Genomic DNA, 18215 nt, shown 5'->3' with positions numbered 1-18215 from the left:
TAGTCCCTAGCGTGTTTGTAGGATTTGTGATTAGTCCCCAGTTTGTCTGTAGGAATGTGTGATTATTCCCCAGTGTATTTGTAGTATGTGTGTCCCAGGTGTGTCTTTAGGATGTGTGATTAGTCCCTGATTTGTCTGTAACAAGTGTGATTAGTCTATAATGTGTTATGCAGAATGTAGGATTAGTCTTAGTATTTGCAGATTGATTATTAATCAGCTTATTCTTTCGTTATGTAAATATGTAACTTGGTGATTGTGTTTTGCAGCAAGGTTCAGGCTCGCTTGGCTTTTTCTAGTTATTTACAGCGGGTTCAAAGTCGCCTGGAGATTGAGAGAGACTCTGAGAGGTTATTGCCGAAAGAGGAAGAGCAAATGGTGAATAGCAAATATTACCTCCCACCAATGATCCGCCTGACCCACATATATCCCCAGAGACACTTCCCTTCTCCAGCTACCACTAATGGGTCCCACCATGGCATTTTTTGTGTGTTTCGTATAGTAAATATAGTCTCAAAATGAATGCTGATTTGGAATCGCTGGCACTGTGTCCCTACATGAGCCCTGCACAGCAGTCAGTCTCACCTGGTGACATCTCCAGTCACTGGAACACAGGGCTCACGGCTGTGTACAGTCTATCAGCCTATTAGTAACACTACAGCTAATGTTTGTACATCCATCTAAATTCCGCACCTTATGGCTGATAAAGTTGCTGATTTACAGTTCAGAGCAAACCCGGCTACTGGGTGCAATATATGCACCTGGAACATCCATTTCTGCTGCGGCAGGGAAACTGTAAAATAATTAGCTCGGTAGAGGGTGGTTTGGTGCAGTGTTTAGGTGCTTTAATGAGGGTCCACACACAGCTTTCGTTTAAATAAATGGAATAGTGCTTTACTTTTCAGCATGGAAAACAGGAAACAAAAGGGAACCGCAAATAATAACAGCCTAGCCCCTATTTAGGGCGTCTAACTCACTTCTTGACCCCTGACTATAATGGTGCAGCTAGTCTGCCAATCAAGTCTCTGCCTGCTTCTCTGCAGGTCTATCGCCGGCTCCAGCCTGGCTTGGCTGCCACAGCTATACAAAACACAGTCAGTCTTGGTAGCCTTCCCTGTCTCCTCCAGGTATAGGCTCTGGCTTCCCCAGCCTGCAGTTTAGCTGCTTTGTAACACAGTCTTTTGGAGTTTTAGGGTTCTCCCTACCTCCTGTAGGTCTGAACCCGGGTTCCTAGCCACCAGTGGCTTCCCAGCCCACACTGGTCTCCAACTGTAGTCCCACCTGGACTGGACACACAGGCCCCAGCCTGTCATGACTGCAGAGTCTTTCAGACTGACTCTCACTACCCCCAAAGGTGTGTCAAAACTCAGTATTTCTACCCTGTGTGGGAGGATCTCTCCTGCCCCACCCAGAATCTGCTGCTCACCAGCGCCATCTCTGGTGATACTGCCAGAACGCATAACAATCTGATACTGAGGAACGCAGCCGCCAGCTGCACTGTAATTACAGCCAAGGGGCTACTTGCTTGCAAATGTGTAGTAACCAGAACAGGATAGAATAGTTTGTATATATCCCGCTCTGACTTCTGTTAAGTCTAATTCAAGTAAATCACAGATTGTACCTGGCATCACCGAATTTGTGTATCGGAGTGGTCAGCATAGGGTACTCTCCTTTCATTGTGGTACTCCCCGCAGCTGATCTGCACAATGCCCTGCTCACACACTCACAATGGTGCAGTACAGTCACTGCAGTGAGGCCTGTAATACAACCCCGAAATGCACTCCTCTGTATGGTGGTGAGAGCAGCTATAGTAGCCAAGAGGGTATGTGGTCATCAAGGTGACATTCAGAATGTCGACACCAGAATGCTGACAGTGATGATGTCATCATTGTTTAAATGTCAACATCATAAATGTCGACACTCCGGAAAATTGTCAACATATGATATCTCAACATTGTGAAAATGTCGACCTTTGGGTTAGGGACAGACTTACCACAAAAGCACGTCTTTGACATTCTGACCATGAGTGAGTGTCGATATGATTGACATGTTTACTGTCGGCATAACAGCCATGTCGACAATCTCATGTTGACACTGTGAATGTCAACATAATATCCTGAGCCCATCCCAGTGCCCACTGTGATGTATAATGCGTGCACTTGTTACACGCACACCTCCTGTATCACTGATCTCGTTACTTTGCTGCCATCCAGGAGCTAGTGATGAGGTTCCTGCAGCGCGCAGCCAGTAATCTGCAGCAGTCTGTGCGTCTGATGCTCCCGAGCCGCGCTATGCCGTTCCAGGAGAGACGCCGCGTGTTGGCAAGAGAGCTGGGAGACTTCATTTTTCTGTACAACCAGGTGAGTAATAACTGATTACTGTGTGTCTCTGTATCACAAAGCCTCAGTTACTCGTTGTAATTATGTGACGCCATCATCTGTTGCATGTACTAGCTCAGAATACCGCTTTGTATGTTCTCCTAAGCTCTCTATACTTTATTATACGTTCTCCATAGCTCTCTATGCTTTATTGCGTGCTCCCCATAATCTCTTTACTTCATTGTAAGTTGTCCATAGCTTTCTATAGCTTATATGTTCTCCATAACTTTCTATAGCTTATTATATGTTCTCCATAGCTTTCTATAGCTTATTATATGTTCTCCATAACTTTCTATAGCTTATTATATGTTCTCCATAGCTTTCTATAGCTTATTATATGTTCTCCATAACTTTCTATAGCTTATTATATGTTCTCCATAACTTTATATAGCTTATTATATGTTCTCCATAGCTTTCTATAGCTTATTATATGTTCTCCATAACTTTCTATAGCTTATTATATGTTCCCCATAATCTCTTTAACTCATTGTAAGTTCTCCATAGCTTTCTATAGCTTATATGTTCTCCATAACTTTCTATAGCTTATATGTTCTCCATAACTTTCTATAGCTTATTATATGTTCTCCATAGCTTTCTATAGCTTATTATATGTTCTCCATAACTTTCTATAGCTTATTATATGTTCTCCATAGCTTTCTATAGCTTATTATATGTTCTCCATAACTTTCTATAGCTTATTATATGTTCTCCATAACTTTCTATAGCTTATTATATGTTCTCCATAACTTTCTATAGCTTATTATATGTTCCCCATAATCTCTTTAACTCATTGTAAGTTCTCCATAGCTTTCTATAGCTTATATGTTCTCCATAACTTTCTATAGCTTATATGTTCTCCATAACTTTCTATAGCTTATTATATGTTCTCCATAGCTTTCTATAGCTTATTATATGTTCTCCATAACTTTCTATAGCTTATTATATGTTCTCCATAACTTTCTATAGCTTATTATATGTTCTCCATAGCTCTCTATAGCCTATTATATGTTCTCCATAGCTTTCTATAGCTTATTATATGTTCTCCATAGCTCTCTATAGCCTATTATATGTTCTCCATAGCTTTCTATAGCTTATTATATGTTCTCCATAACTTTCAATAGCTTATTATATGTTCTCCATAACTTTCTATAGCTTATTATATGTTCTCCATAACTTTCTATAGCTTATTATACGTTCTCCATAGCTCTCTATGCTTTATTGCGTGTTCCCCATAATCTCTTTAACTCATTGTAACTTCTCCATAGCTTTGTATAGCTTATATGTTCTCCATAACTTTCTATAGCTTATTATATGTTCTCCATAGCTCTCTATAGCCTATTATATGTTCTCCATAGCTTTCTATAGCTTATTATATGTTCTCCATAACTTTCTATAGCTTATTATATGTTCTCCATAACTTTCTATAGCTTATTATATGTTCTCCATAACTTTCTATAGCTTATTATATGTTCTCCATAGCTCTCTATAGCCTATTATATGTTCTCCATAGCTTTCTATAGCTTATTATATGTTCTCCATAACTTTCAATAGCTTATTATATGTTCTCCATAACTTTCTATAGCTTATTATATGTTCTCCATAACTTTCTATAGCTTATTATACGTTCTCCATAGCTCTCTATGCTTTATTGCGTGTTCCCCATAATCTCTTTAACTCATTGTAAGTTCTCCATAGCTTTGTATAGCTTATATGTTCTCCATAACTTTCTATAGCTTATTATATGTTCTCCATAGCTCTCTATAGCCTATTATATGTTCTCCATAGCTTTCTATAGCTTATTATATGTTCTCCATAACTTTCTATAGCTTATTATATGTTCTCCATAACTTTCAATAGCTTATTATATGTTCTCCATAACTTTCTATAGCTTATTATATGTTCTCCATAACTTTCTATAGCTTATTATACGTTCTCCATAGCTCTCTATGCTTTATTGCGTGTTCCCCATAATCTCTTTAACTCATTGTAAGTTCTCCATAGCTTTCTATAGCTTATATGTGCTCCATAACTTTCTATAGCTTATTATATGTTCTCCATAGCTTTATATAGCTTATTATATGTTCTCCATAGCTTTATATAGCTTATTATATGTTCTCTATAGCTTTCTATTGCTTATTATATGTTCTCCATAACTTTCTATAGCTTATTATATGTTCTATGTGGGTTGGGTACGGGATGCCGGCGCTCGGGATCCCGGTGGTCACAATCCTGACGCCGGAATCCCGACCAAGTTAGAATGCTAGAATGCCGACGCCCCCGTGTAAGGAATCCTAACCTAACCCTCCCTCCCCGCAGCCTTACCCTAACCCCCCCCTTGTGCCTAACCCTCCCCCTTGTGCCTAGCCCTCTCCCTTGTGCCTAGCCCTCTCCCTAACCCCAACACTTACCTTCGGGATTCCGGCGGTCGGGATGCTGGCTCCGGTATTCTGATAAATGTCGGGATTCTGGCGTCGACTTTCCGCCGAAATCCCAGCGGTCGGCATTCTGACCGCATTCCGATCTCTATAACTCTTGAAACCTCCGTGTATGTTCTTCATATTTCCGTACCTGTTACACCTTTCTTCTTGTTGCAGGAAACGCAGCAGATGAGCTGTGAAAAAATGCAGGAAAGTGGAATTGAAGGGGTTAATCCTGTGGATTTTCAGGCATTCATAGCTCATGGCAGGTAACTGTATTTGGTCAAGGGGAGTCTTCTATATTCTCTGCCCAGGACGTAGTGCCCTCTGCATACCCAGGCCAGTAAATGGCACACTCTTCTCTGCCCAGACATAGCGCCCTCTGCATACCCAGCCCAGGTATGGCAAACTCTTCTCTGCACAGACATAGCGCCCTCTGCAAACCTTGCCCAGTTATGGCACCCTCTTCTCTACCCAGACATAGCGCCCTCTGCATACCTTGCCCAGTTATGGCACCTCCTTCTCTACCCAGACATAGCGCCCTCTGCATACCTTGCCCAGTTATGGCACCTCCTTCTCTACCCAGACATAGCGCCCTCTGTATACCCAGCCCAGTTATGGCACCTCCTTCTCTACCCTGACATAGCGCACTCTGCATACCCTGCCCAGTTATGGCACCTCCTTCTCTACCCAGACATAGCGCCCTCTGCATACCCAGCCCAGTTATGGCACCTCCTTCTCTACCCAGACATAGCGCCCTCTGCATACCCAGCCCAGTTATGGCACCTCCTTCTCTACCCAGACATAGCACCCTCGGCATACCCTGCCCAGTTATGGCACCTCCTTCTCTACCCAGACATAGCGCCCTCTGCATACCCTGCCCAGTTATGGCAAACTCTTCTCTACCTGGACATAGTGCCCTCTGCATACCCTGCCCAGTTATGGCAAACTCTTCTCTACCCGGACATAGTGTCCTCTGCATACCCTGCCCAGTTATGGCAAACCCTTCTCTGCCCAGACATAGCGCCCTCTGCATACCCTGCCCAGTTATGGCAAACCCTTCTCTGCCCAGACATAGCACCCTCTGCATACCCTGCCCAGTTATGGCAAACCCTTCTCTGCCCAGACATAGCGCCCTCTGCATACCCTGCCCAGTTATGGCAAACTCTTCTCTGCCCAGACATAGTGTCCTCTGCATACCCAGCCCAGTTATGGCAAATTCTACTCTTCTCAGACATAGCTCCCTCTGCATACCCTGCCCAGTTATGGCACCTTCTTCTCTACCCAGACATAGCGCCCTCTGCATACCCTGCCCAGTTATGGCAACTCCTTCTCTACCCAGACATAGTACCCTCTGCCTACCCAGCCCAGGAATCCAAACACTGCATTTGCTCATACGTGGAGACCTCTTCATTGCCCATTCATGGCACCCCCTGTAACACCCACAACTCCCCTGCCTACATCTGCTATGGTGCCCCCTGCCTGCCCTGGCATGGCGTCCTCTCCCAGGTGTAGGGCACACCTTTTGACATGTGCTGTGTGTTTCAGTGAGGGTGAGCTGGAAGAAGTCCTCACCTTTTACACACATAAGAATAAATCTGCCAGTGTATTTCTGGGGCGCTCCAGCAGTGCGGACAGTAGATGGAAACCGGCAGGTGAGTGATGACGCTCAGTGTGCTCTGGCTTCTCCCTTCTGTCCTGTTTGTCCTGGCTCAGTGTGCTCTGGCTTCTCCCTTCTGTCCTGTTTGTCCTGGCTCAGTGTGCTCTGGCTTCTCCCTTCTGTCCTGTTTGTCCTGGCTCAGTGTGCTCTGGCTTCTCCCTTCTGTCCTGTTTGTCCTGGCTCAGTGTGTTCTGGCTTCTCCCTTCTGTCCTGTTTGTCCTGGCTCAGTGTGCTCTGGCTTCTCCCTTCTGTCCTGTTTGTCCTGGCTCAGTGTGTTCTGGCTTCTCCCTTCTGTCCTGTTTGTCCTGGCAATGTGACTCTACATTGTAATACTACATTATACGTACGTCTTCCATTCTTTCTCCTGCTTGCCGTAAGTCCTGTTACTCCTGTGAGAGTCTCCATTGTGTGCTCCATTACAGGTCCTCAGGGAAATGTGGCTCACAGACCCACTCAGCCTCCATTGTTGTGTGCTCAGCAGCAGTCGGGGAGTCAGTCCCGGGTTACGCAGGGTATGCTGTAATAAAGACATGTTATTCTCTATGCCCATGGGCCCTAAACCCGCCCTGTCTGCCAGCCTCACATTTACACAGGGAGTTCTGCTCATGCTCTGCATAGTTCATCCACCCCTCAAATAAACCTAATTTCTCTTCCTAATTGTTCTTTGTTTGACTTAATTGATGGAGAAGCTGCCTCCCAATCTGTCCCCCGCCTTAGACACAGGCCTACTTAGCCTAATGTTATATCCGGCCCTGGCTAGCACAATGCTGTATTATTTAATTATTTATTACCAGTTATTTATATAGCGCACACATAGGGCCTGATTCAGACCAGGTCGCAAGCGCTGAGCGCTCGCAACCGGGTCGATGGTGACCGAGAGCGCATGTGAACGACGGAGACGGCTCCGTCGTGCACATGCGCGAGACCCGGATAGCGACGGGCAATCCGTCGCTCCGGGTCTCGCACCAAAGGGGGCGTGCTGTCGATGTTGAGTGACAGCACGCCCCCTTTGGTGGGCGGGCCGGGGGGTGGCTGCCCAGACGGAGGCGTTCCGCCTACCGTTTGGGGGCGGCCCCACTGACATCACAAGTGATGTCAGTGGGAGAGCTTTCGGCTCTTTGAGCCGAAAGCTCTCTGGGGCTTGCGGCCACGAGACCCTACCACAAGGGCCTCGTTGCAAGCCCAACGGTCACGATGGTCTTGACCATCGCGACCATCATCCTGGCCGCTCGCACTAGCTGTGGGTGGCACCCACAGCAATGCGAGCGGCCAGGAGGCCGCTCCATAAAAAAAAAAAAAAGACGCCCTGATTCAGAGCGAGCGCCCGGCTCTGAATCAGGGCCATTTACAGGGAGAATATTCAGCCATTCACATCAGTCCCTGCCCCAGTGGAGCTTACAAACTGTATTCCCTACCACATGCTCACACACTTACACACTAGGGTTAATTTTTGTTTGGAACCAATTACTTGGAGTGTGGGAGGAAACCGGAGTACCCGGAGGAAACCCACGCAAGCACAGGGAGAATATACAAACTCCACACAGTTAGGGCCGTAGTGGGAATGAAACCCATGACCTCAGTGGTGTGAGGCAGTAATGCTAACCATTACACCGTCTGTGCTGCCCGGTATTCCGTGTTACACACTCTCCTCTCTCCGCAGGATCTGTGCTCCCGGAATCCTCTGTCTCAGCGGTTATCTCTGGCTCTCATCTTTCCACACCCAGCGTGTTATCAGAATCGTCAGCCACCAATTCACAGTTGCTTCACCGTGCCCGAAGTTCCAGCCCCTCCTGCATAAGAAGCCGGTTACAGCTTTCCTCAGGGCAGTGTGTCGCCATTGGAACATCCGTTCCCCGCTCTCAGTCCTATGGGACCCTATCCTCCATCCAAAGTGCTGCTCAAATCTACAGCCAGAGACTGAGCCGGCCGAGCACAACCTGGGCAGGTACCTAATACACCAGATATCACCGTTATGTGTACGTGTCCTCCTATCCCCTGATATCGCCGTTTGGTGTACGTGTCCTCCTATCCCCTGATATCGCCGTTATGTACACGTGTCCTCCTATCCCCGGATATCACCGTTATGTGTACATGTCCTCCTATCCCCTGATATCACCGTTATGTACACGTGTCCTCCTATCCCCGGATATCACCGTTATGTGTACGTGTCCTCCTATCCCCGGATATCGCCGTTATGTATACGTGTCCTCCTATCCCCAGATATCGCCGTTATGTACATGTGTCCTCCTATCCCCGGATATCACCGTTATGTGTACATGTCCTCCTATCCCCTGATATCACCGTTATGTACACGTGTCCTCCTATCCCCGGATATCACCGTTATGTGTACGTATCCTCCTATCCCCGGATATCGCCGTTATGTATACGTGTCCTCCTATCCCCGGATATCGCCGTTATGTACACGTGTCCTCCTATCCCCGGATATCACCGTTATGTGTACGTATCCTCCTATCCCCGGATATCACCGTTATGTATACGTGTCCTCCTATCCCCGGATATCACCGTTATGTATACGTGTCCTCCTATCCCCGGATATCACCGTTATGTATACGTGTCCTCCTATCCCCGGATATCACCGTTATGTATACGTGTCCTCCTATCCTCGGATATCGCCGTTATGTGTACGTGTCCTCCTATCCCCGGATATCACCGTTATGTGTACGTGTCCTCCTATCCCCGGATATCACCGTTATGTGTACGTGTCCTCCTATCCCCGGATATCGCCGTTATGTGTACATGTCCTCCTATCCCCGGATATCGCCGTTATGTATACGTGTCCTCCTATCCCCGGATATCGCCGTTATGTGTACGTGTCCTCCTATCCCCGGATATCGCCGTTATGTATACGTGTCCTCCTATCCCCGGATATCGCCGTTATGTGTACGTGTCCTCCTATCCCCGGATATCGCCGTTATGTGTACGTGTCCTCCTATCCCCGGATATCGCCGTTTTCTACTTCAGGGTCCATAGGGGGTCCACAGGGTTGACCTTGGGGTATAGGTTGGGAACCAAATCCGGGCACCACGCAGTTAAAGCTTTTAGCTCCCAGGATGCACTTGGGTCCACTCTCCCTATAACCCCACCACCAAGCCAGAGGCACCTCAGTTTAAGTTGGTGCCCGGCCGGAGTCGGGTCACCGTTTAGTGCAGTGGGGAGCTGATTAGCAGCCCCTAAGCTTTATTTTTTCTAAAGGACAAAGTTTTTTTTATTTTTCCTTTGGATTCTTCAGAGCGGCAGCGTCAGACTGTCCATAGGACGTCTAAGCTGCCGCTCCGTCACCCCGCTGGCGCTGAGACGCCAGTACAGATCTGGGGATCTCAGCCGGACCCCAGAGTCTGTACTAGCCGGACTCTGCGGGCGCCCAGGACTGGTGCCGGATCCACGGGGAGCAGGTAAGGCGCGCGTCACCGCTTGCGGTGATCCGCGCATTTGAAATGCAGTCCTGTGCCTCCGGTCTCTGGGGACAGACCGGAGGCGCCGGCAGTGGCGGCGGGCCCCCCATACCCCGTGTGTCCACTAGACCACCAGGGACTTAGTGTTCGGTGCAGGGAGCCGGCGTCCCGGGGGTTAATAGCCGGCCAGGGGAGGCAGCCTTCCCTGTTACAGCGGCTCCTCCCCTCAGCTCAGCGCGCCTTTCAGTATCTATAGTCTGGCGTCGCTGAGCTGCTTCCTCTGCGGGCCACGCTTCTTCTGAGGTCTCCAGCGGCCATTTTCTCTGTGGTGCAGCAGAAATCTCTGGAGATGGCAGTTGGTCCAGTCCCCCTGCGTACCTCACCATCAGGTCAGTGTACACAGCGCTGTAGCCTTCCCAGACACTGAATCTGGGTAAGTTGCATGCAGTGTAATAGTGCAGTATATTATATGACATGTTTATGTATATATGTGTATATCTGCATTGTATGTGACTTATGCTAGTGCTGACTGTACTTTATTCTCTCACCTGTCAGTGTATATCTATCCCTTTTCCTTATCTGCCCTAATACAGCTGTACTTGGGGTGGTTCTGAGACCTCACATTTATATACTTGTAAAATATTTGTGAGGTTTGTCACATACTGTTGCGTTCTGCACGTTGCCATATTTTGAGTGGAACTGTGTGTTGCATACGCTGAAAATGGGTCCCTGCAGCTAATTTTTAGTATCAGTCAGGACCAGTATAGCGCTGCTTGATCGCAAGGCTTGGTCAGATATGTCTGACCAGGAGATAGAGCGTTATACTGCACCCATTTTTACTATCCTGCAAGCCATGTGCTGCAGGTGTTAGTGCGGAGGATTTAACTCTTAAAGGGTTCTGTATGTGGCGTCATCGGGTGCCGGCCCCTTTCACGACCCCCTTGGGCGGTTTGTTTTCTCGGGATCCTCTTAATTGCGGATCGCCGGGCGGGCCCCATTGTTGTACCTCACTTGGGGTTACTTCACCATACTGCCCTTTTTCATCTCAGGGTATCTCGCAGTTTCTTGCACTCTTCCCCTGTGTCACGGCCAGGGTATTTCAGCATGGCGCTAGGCGAGTGTTACCTGTGAGGTCATTGTGGCGCGGGCTGTCTGGTGGCGGAGCTGGTGTCTGGCGGGGGGCTTTGGTTGCACGCGTTGTTGTGCGGGCCTGTTGTCACTCTGCGCTGGTAAGGCCTGGCGGCGTCTCCATTCCGTTTGGCATGGGCGCTGCCATCTTGCCTTCTGGCCATGTGATGCGGCTGGCCAATCCTGGTGAGTCACATGTTCCCTCTGGCCAGTAACAGCACGGCATGGGGTATTTAGGAAGGGTCAGTGCCTTCCTTCTTTGCCAGTGCAACGTGTATCTCAGCCTAGCTGAGAGGGAGTTCTCTGTGCTTTCCTGTTCCTGTGAATCCGCTGTCTGCCAGTCTGCCTGTCAGCTCCTAGTTCCCACTGGACTACCCCGCTACCTCCATCACCCTTGCCCATACCTGAGTGCCTGAGCCTGCTAACATCCTGCGCTTCAGTTCACTACCTGCAAACCTGGCTTGTTTATTTTTCAGTTCACTACCTGCAAACCTGGCTTGTTTATTTTTCAGTTTCACTACCTGCACACCTGGACAGCTCTAATAGTTTCTACCTGGACATTAACCCTTTTGCTCCCACCACAGAACTCTTGTGCACATTTATATTTTCCTGGACTTTTATTTACTGCCACATTATATGTCCACTCGAGCACTTATTAAAAATCCTAGTTTTATTTACAAATCTGCTTCTGTGATCGCTCCTACTACCACCCCGGGTCCACAAATAACCCAGAACGTAACACCCTGTGACACAGACTATCGCTCCCTGCTGGGGTTTTTCGAGTATATGAATTCTCCCTGGTGTCACAATAGTCTGTCATGCCCCTTGCAGGGATTACCACAACAGCCACCCTGGGTGGATGTCGTTTTTCTACGAAACGCAAATTGGCGTGGTTGACACCCTGTGGTTACTTCCCAGTTGGCTCTGCCGTGAACTGGATACTGTTTTGGGCTCTTTCCCTCTTACACGGGGGAAGCCTATTTCAAGTATTATTATCCCTGCTTTAGGGCTGGTGGCAGGTCCATTCTGGTTAGAGTGAATGTTGACCTGCACCTGTATCATACACTCTCAGTATTACGTGCCTTCTGGTTCCCTGTTGCTGACTAGCGGGGGGATCGCATGGCGGGACTCTGGCTGTTGCCAGATATGAGGTATTACAACAGTGTTTGGCCTCCTGTCCCAAATTCCCTGAGGGTCATCACGAGCCCCTCCTGGGGTGGATGGGCGTGTTACTCGTCGGATTACAGACGTTACTACGCATCCCATTCCTGCGTGGTCGGATTTTTCTGATCCGTAGGTGGTAACTGTGCCTGAAATCAGTATACTCGCTTTCAGGGGTTGTTACCCATCCTACCATGGCTATAGCATGGTTGGTTAATACTATTGCATACTGAGCTGATGCATTTGTAATGTTTTTTCCCCTCCAACACGTCTGGGGTTCAAATGTATTTTGTCGCTCACGTAATATATGCAGTTGTCATAGGTGGACATGCCTATATTGGATACCAGTCTCCTAACTTTCAGAGTACCGGCTGCAACGGTATCCTCCGTAATACCCTATGGCTGCGCTCTGGGAATGCAGTGGTGCAGATACCATCTATAGGGTAGATCTTGTTGGGTCCTGACCTTGACAGTGGCAGCACAAATTTCCCGCCTTCAGCTATGCCCACTACAGGGCCTCAGACTAAGTCTATTAAGTCTTTTTGTCCTCTGGGTCAGCCTAAAGGTCTGTTTCTTCAACCGAGCAGGCCTGGACTGCCAGCCGATCCTGCTTCTGAACCTACGGATATATCGTCAGCCTGACGAGACTGACCTACCACTGGGAGATGGCGATTTTCTCAGTTCGCCCGGTACTAGTGTCTAGTTGCCGCGGCTACGTGGGTAGGAGGGTACGCCCTCTCTTTGCTCAGGCGGCCTATTTCCATGTGATGGTACGCAGGCCCTTATTCGGACCCGAACAGGGCCTTACGAATCCAGAAAGCTATACAGTTGTTGCGGTAAGCGGAGCTAATTGGGCCATCCCCACTTTCTCAGCGAGGAACTGGTTGGTTCTGCTTTCTTTCTGGTGCGGTGACTGAATGGTCCTCTTTGGCCTATTCTCTGTCTCAATTCCCTGAACCAGTTCCTAAAGCTACCTGGGCTCAAGAGGCAATCCCTATGCTCCATTATACTATGTTTGGAACCTGGGGACTTTATGGTATCACTGGATATACAGGACGCGTACCTACGGGTACTTACAGAGACCTTGCCTCAGCATGGACTGAGGTTTGCTGTATCACAGCACTTACGGTTTTTCGGGCTCTGCCTGTTGGGACTGTTCTCAGCCTCACAGGGGTTTACCAGCGTTTTGGATTTTCTGACAGTTCTTCTGTTCAGTATATCCCAATGCTCCTGTACCTGGATGGCCTCCTGCTCTTAGCAGGATCACCGGGGTACTTTACAGCCGGGTCAGGTTGACTGTGGCTTCTTCAGGGTGCAGACGTTTAATCAATGGGGAAAAAGTCCTCCCTGCATACCTCTCTGGGTATTCTTCACCTAGGAGCCCTGCTGGATTCTCAGAATCTGAGAATTCTTCTGGCGTAAGACGGCATCTCCACTCTTCCATTAGGAGTACATGGATGTCTGCGCAGTCGACATATGTCTTTACACTCTGGGATGCATGGTCCACTATTCAGTGTCTGCCTTTGGAAGGGTGGAATGGGCTTAGTTCCATTCCAGGCCTTTCCATAATTGGCTTATCTCCAGATGGAACAAGTTTTTTCTGTCTGATCACTGTTCAAACGATGATGCTCTCCCCGGAGGCAAGTCGGTCCCTTTTCGGGTGACTATGACCATCTCGTCCAGGATATTCTTTGCTAAGGACAGTGTCTGGTTCGCATCCATTTCAGTGCAGTTGGATGTCTGTCGATTCCACCCTGTCAATTAACTTGTTGGAACTTTAGCCTGTCTTGGGCCTTCACTCTGGCATAGCCCTTGTTTCCCGGTGAACCTGAAAAAGTTCAGTCCGACAGGGTCAGAACAGTAGCTTCCTTTTTAGCAATACTGTTCGTTGGGTGGCAATGTCAGGTATGTCATACATTCGGACATTGTCTGAGGGTCTCCTCCCGACCATCTCGACAGTGTTCATTTCAGGTGCTCTCCATTGGGAAGCGGGAGTCCTCAGCCGTCACGACATGCATCCCGAGGACTAGTCTCTTCCCCAAGAGAGGTTTCATCTCCTGGTGAGCAGGGGGGGGGCCCTCCTGAGGTGACACTCATGGCCTTCTGACTCTATCACACTATGGTGTTACAGTCCAACTCTGGGGATTCTGAAGCAACCTTCGGTGACTCTTTGTCGGTGAAGTGGTTCTTCCAATTTGCATACCTGTGTTCTCCAGTCTCCATTCTTCCTCGAGGGAAGTGTTTCAATCGAGACGGAGATGCTTTCCTGCTGGTGGCTCCTGATTGCCCCAGATGTCAGGGGTACTTGGTTTTTCGGAGTCTCTCCATCGATACTCCATCCCTGATGCTTCACTGCCCAGACCTGTTGTCTCAGGGTCCTGGGGTTTGCCTTGGACCTGGGTCGTTTGTCTTTGACTGCGTCCCTACAGTGGTCTTACGGCTTCCCTGGCTTTGTCATCGTTGGAATGATTAGAGCACATGGATCAGCTTTTGCTGGGACCTACCACAAACTGTGGCAGCCATAATTCTTATGGTATTATACCTGTCGATACGATCCTCTGGTGTCCAGTATTTCCAGATATTCTGGCATTCCTTCCGGCTGGCTTGGGTTTCACCCTCGGCCTGGCCTTCCTGACAGTGCGAATCTCTACACTGTCAGTATGATTAAGATATGGCATTGCTCCGCTCTGGTATCCAGTTCATCCTTTGGAGTGTTTTCTGGATTATGCCTCCATTTGTCCTCCCTAGGGACTCCTTGGGAGTTAGTAGTGGTTCTTCGTTAACTCCGGGGAAAGTTAATGGAACCGCTGGTTGTGATAGCCATTACATGGTCTATTGCTTTGGCTTTCTCTCTTTCTCTCAGGTAGTTTATATCAACCAGGTGAGTGTCGGAATTGGGAGCGTTCTCATGTGGCTCCCTCTTCTGGAGGGCATCTTGTCAGGGTGTGAGTTGCTCTCACCCTGTGTTTCTTCTTAGTGATTTTTAGGTTCCATATTATTCTGGAGCTTATGGTGCGGCCATTCAGTCCCCAGTCCTCTCGGCTGGTGTGGCCTCATTGACTGTGGTCCGGCCTCTGTGGATTTATGTGATCCGTTCAAGTTCCTGACGGAAATCGGACTCCTTATTGGTGGTCTGAGATTTCTGGTTTTAACAGGAAAGGATGGCCGGCCTATGGCCAAATGTTGGCTGGACGGCCTCGTATGTCTTCTTCAGGGGCCTACCCATGGGTAGGCCTTTCTGTTGTTGATGCTTGTTTTTTCTCGGGCCATGTAACCCTCGTGGGTGGCTTGGTGTGGCGCCTTGGCTGTTTTGCCTTGCTAGGTGGCCACGTGGTCTTCTGTCCACACCTTTTTAAGGTTCTAGGCATTGGTTTCTCTCAGGATGCTTCCTTTTTGGCGGCGGATTCTCCTCTCAGCACAGGAGCGTCCCCTCCCTTGGTTGAACTGCTTTGGGACATCCCCAAGGTCAACCCTGTGGACCCCCTATGGACCCTGAAGTAGAAAACAAGAGATATGGTAAGAACTTACCTTTGTTATCTCTGTTTCTACGAAGTCCATAGGGTCCACAGGGCGCCCGCCCTGACGCACCTGGCTTCAAATGGGCTGTGTGGCTGGTCACCGGTTTTCCGTCTCCCATTTCTGTGAGTATGTTTATCGAGTGTTCCAGTTTTCTCTCTCTTTTTCTCTCCTCCTCCGGCCTTTGGCTACTTACAAACTGAGGTGCCTCTGGCTTGGTGGTGGGGTTATAGGGAGAGTGGACCCAAGTGCATCCTGGGAGCTAAAAGCTTTAACTGCGTGGTGCCCGGATTTGGTTCCCAACCTATACCCCAAGGTCAACCCTGTGGACCCTATGGACTTCGTAGAAACAGAGATAACAAAGGTAAGTTCTTACCATATCTCTTGTTATGTATACGTGTCCTCCTATCCCCGGATATCACCGTTATGTATACGTGTCCTCCTATCCCCGGATATCGCCGTTATGTACACGTGTCCTCCTATCCCCGGATATCGCCGTTACGTATACGTGTCCTCCTATCCCCGGATATCACCGTTATGTACACGTGTCCTCCTATCCCCATATATCGCCGTTATGTATACGTGTCCTCTTATCCCCGGATATCGCCGTTATGTGTACGTGTCCTCCTATCCCCGGATATCACCGTTATGTATACGCGTCCTCCTATCCCCGGGTGCCGGATACTCCCTTCATGCTTCTCTCTTGCTCAGTTATGGCATTTTGTATCTTCTTGATAGCTAATGCCCTGCGGAGTCGGTGTGGCTCGGCATCAGGAGTGAAAGAACAGGAGGACCCCTATAATGTGGGCGCAGTGACAGCGTCATTACAACGTCTGGCGGAGAGACAAGCAAGTCGTCAGCTCTCACAGCAGGTACCACACCTGGAGAAAGAGTCCAGTCTCGGAAATGATGGGGCTCATGCCTAAACCAAAGCAACCAATCAACCACTGGCTGTGACCTGTTGATGTATGAATTGAACGCTGACTGGTTGCTGTGGCTTATTGTACGTGGTCTCCAGTGTCAGGTGGTGAATGTGTTTACTGTGAGCACGGATCATATTAATAACAGCAATGTAATCACCTACACAGATACAAAGCCATCGCAGACAGAGGAACGGGACTTCAGCGTTTGGGGGTGGTGACGGGGGAGTGGTCGAAGAAACGCAGGCGTGCCTGTCCGTTTGATGTGCGAAAGCGTTAGTGGGCGTCTCTATGCTGGCTTTGGGCGTCTCTATGTTGGATTTGCGATAGCATCAGCATATTTTCGCAGCTGCGATCGCAACAGCGATCCGTAATTATTCCGTCCCTGTGTGCGCTGTGTGTGGGTGATGTGTTCCATTCAGTGAGTAGTGAGTTGTGGGGTTGCTTGAATCTTGGGGTCGGGATTGGTCAGCTCTGGTGTACTCTATACTTTGCTGGCATGGCGTAGACGTTGGGTGAGTTGATGGCTCTCTATGCTTATGTTGGTGGTTTCCAGCACTAGAACAACTTGTAGAAAATCCGAGCATTAGACCATTTACAGGACTAGAACAATCTGCAGCCAATCAGAGCATTAGAACATTCACAGGGCTATAACCACCTGTAGCCAATCAAATAATTTGAACATTCAGAGGAATGCAGCCAATCAGAGCATTAAATTGATCACAGGACTAGAACAACCTGAAGCCAATCAGAGAATTAGAGCATTCACAGAACTAGACCAACCTGTAGCCAATCGGAGCATTAGAATATTCACAAGACTGCAGCCAGAGCGTTAGATTGGTCACAGGATTAGAACAACCTGTAGCCAATCAGAGCATTAGAACATTCACAGAACTAGACCAACTTGTAGCCAATCAGACCATTAGAATATTCACAGGACTAGACCCACCTGTAGCCAATCAGAGTGTTAGACTAGGAGTAGACTAACCTTACACCTTCCTACAAAAGATAAGTCACATGTAACAAAGACACAATGATGCCCCAATCACCCCACAGCCAGCTGACCATGGTGTCCAGCAGAACAGGCAAAAGAATTTTCATGTGTTCCTTGCAACCCCCATTTCTATCTTTACTGTAGTGTAACAGGGAAAATACATTTTATTAGCAAAAAGCCTGAACTTCATAACACCTGCAGAGGCCATTATGTGCCCAATTGGTTTTATTATCCCAGTGATCGGCACCACAAGGAGAATTAAATATTTCTGGTTGTATTTTGGACTGTTTTACCTATAAAATGACCCATTTGGCAGCACAGAGACTCTAATCCTCCCTCTGCCTTCAGCTGACTCTCATGAACATCGCCAGCGGCGCGTTTACCGGGACAGGGATTCGCTTGGGCTCTGCTCATCGATCACTCAGACGGTGTATTAATGCTGAGAGCGATCACTCCGACTCACAGTCCAGGTGAGTTATGGTGAAACTTCAGAGGGACAAGCCCCCCTCTCCCCGATACAATAAGTGAGCTGACTACACCTCAAGTGCACAGAACGATACAACAACTCCAATCCACAGAAAAAGACAAGATACCTGATACACAGAGAGAAAGTCCTATTACACAGAGAGAG

General features: G+C 48.3%; 1 protein-coding gene across 1 annotated transcript in view; it reads left to right on the top strand.

Moving 5' to 3' along the window:
* The window catches only part of TTLL5 (tubulin tyrosine ligase like 5), a 120977-nt gene that overhangs the window by 85754 nt on the left and 17008 nt on the right, over positions 1 to 18215 (top strand). The window contains exons 20-27 of the mRNA XM_088447462.1: positions 267 to 375; positions 2211 to 2357; positions 4970 to 5061; positions 6341 to 6447; positions 6875 to 6964; positions 8113 to 8397; positions 16409 to 16542; positions 17933 to 18054. Of these exons, the coding sequence (XP_088303588.1) occupies positions 267 to 375; positions 2211 to 2357; positions 4970 to 5061; positions 6341 to 6447; positions 6875 to 6964; positions 8113 to 8397; positions 16409 to 16542; positions 17933 to 18054 (1086 nt within the window). The remainder of the gene's footprint in view (positions 1 to 266; positions 376 to 2210; positions 2358 to 4969; positions 5062 to 6340; positions 6448 to 6874; positions 6965 to 8112; positions 8398 to 16408; positions 16543 to 17932; positions 18055 to 18215) is intronic.

Source organism: Taudactylus pleione, unplaced genomic scaffold (assembly GCF_031769625.1).
Source record: "Taudactylus pleione unplaced genomic scaffold, aTauple2 ptg000433l, whole genome shotgun sequence".
Taxonomy (NCBI): domain Eukaryota; kingdom Metazoa; phylum Chordata; class Amphibia; order Anura; family Myobatrachidae; genus Taudactylus; species Taudactylus pleione.
This window is presented reverse-complemented; position numbering and strand designations above follow the sequence as displayed.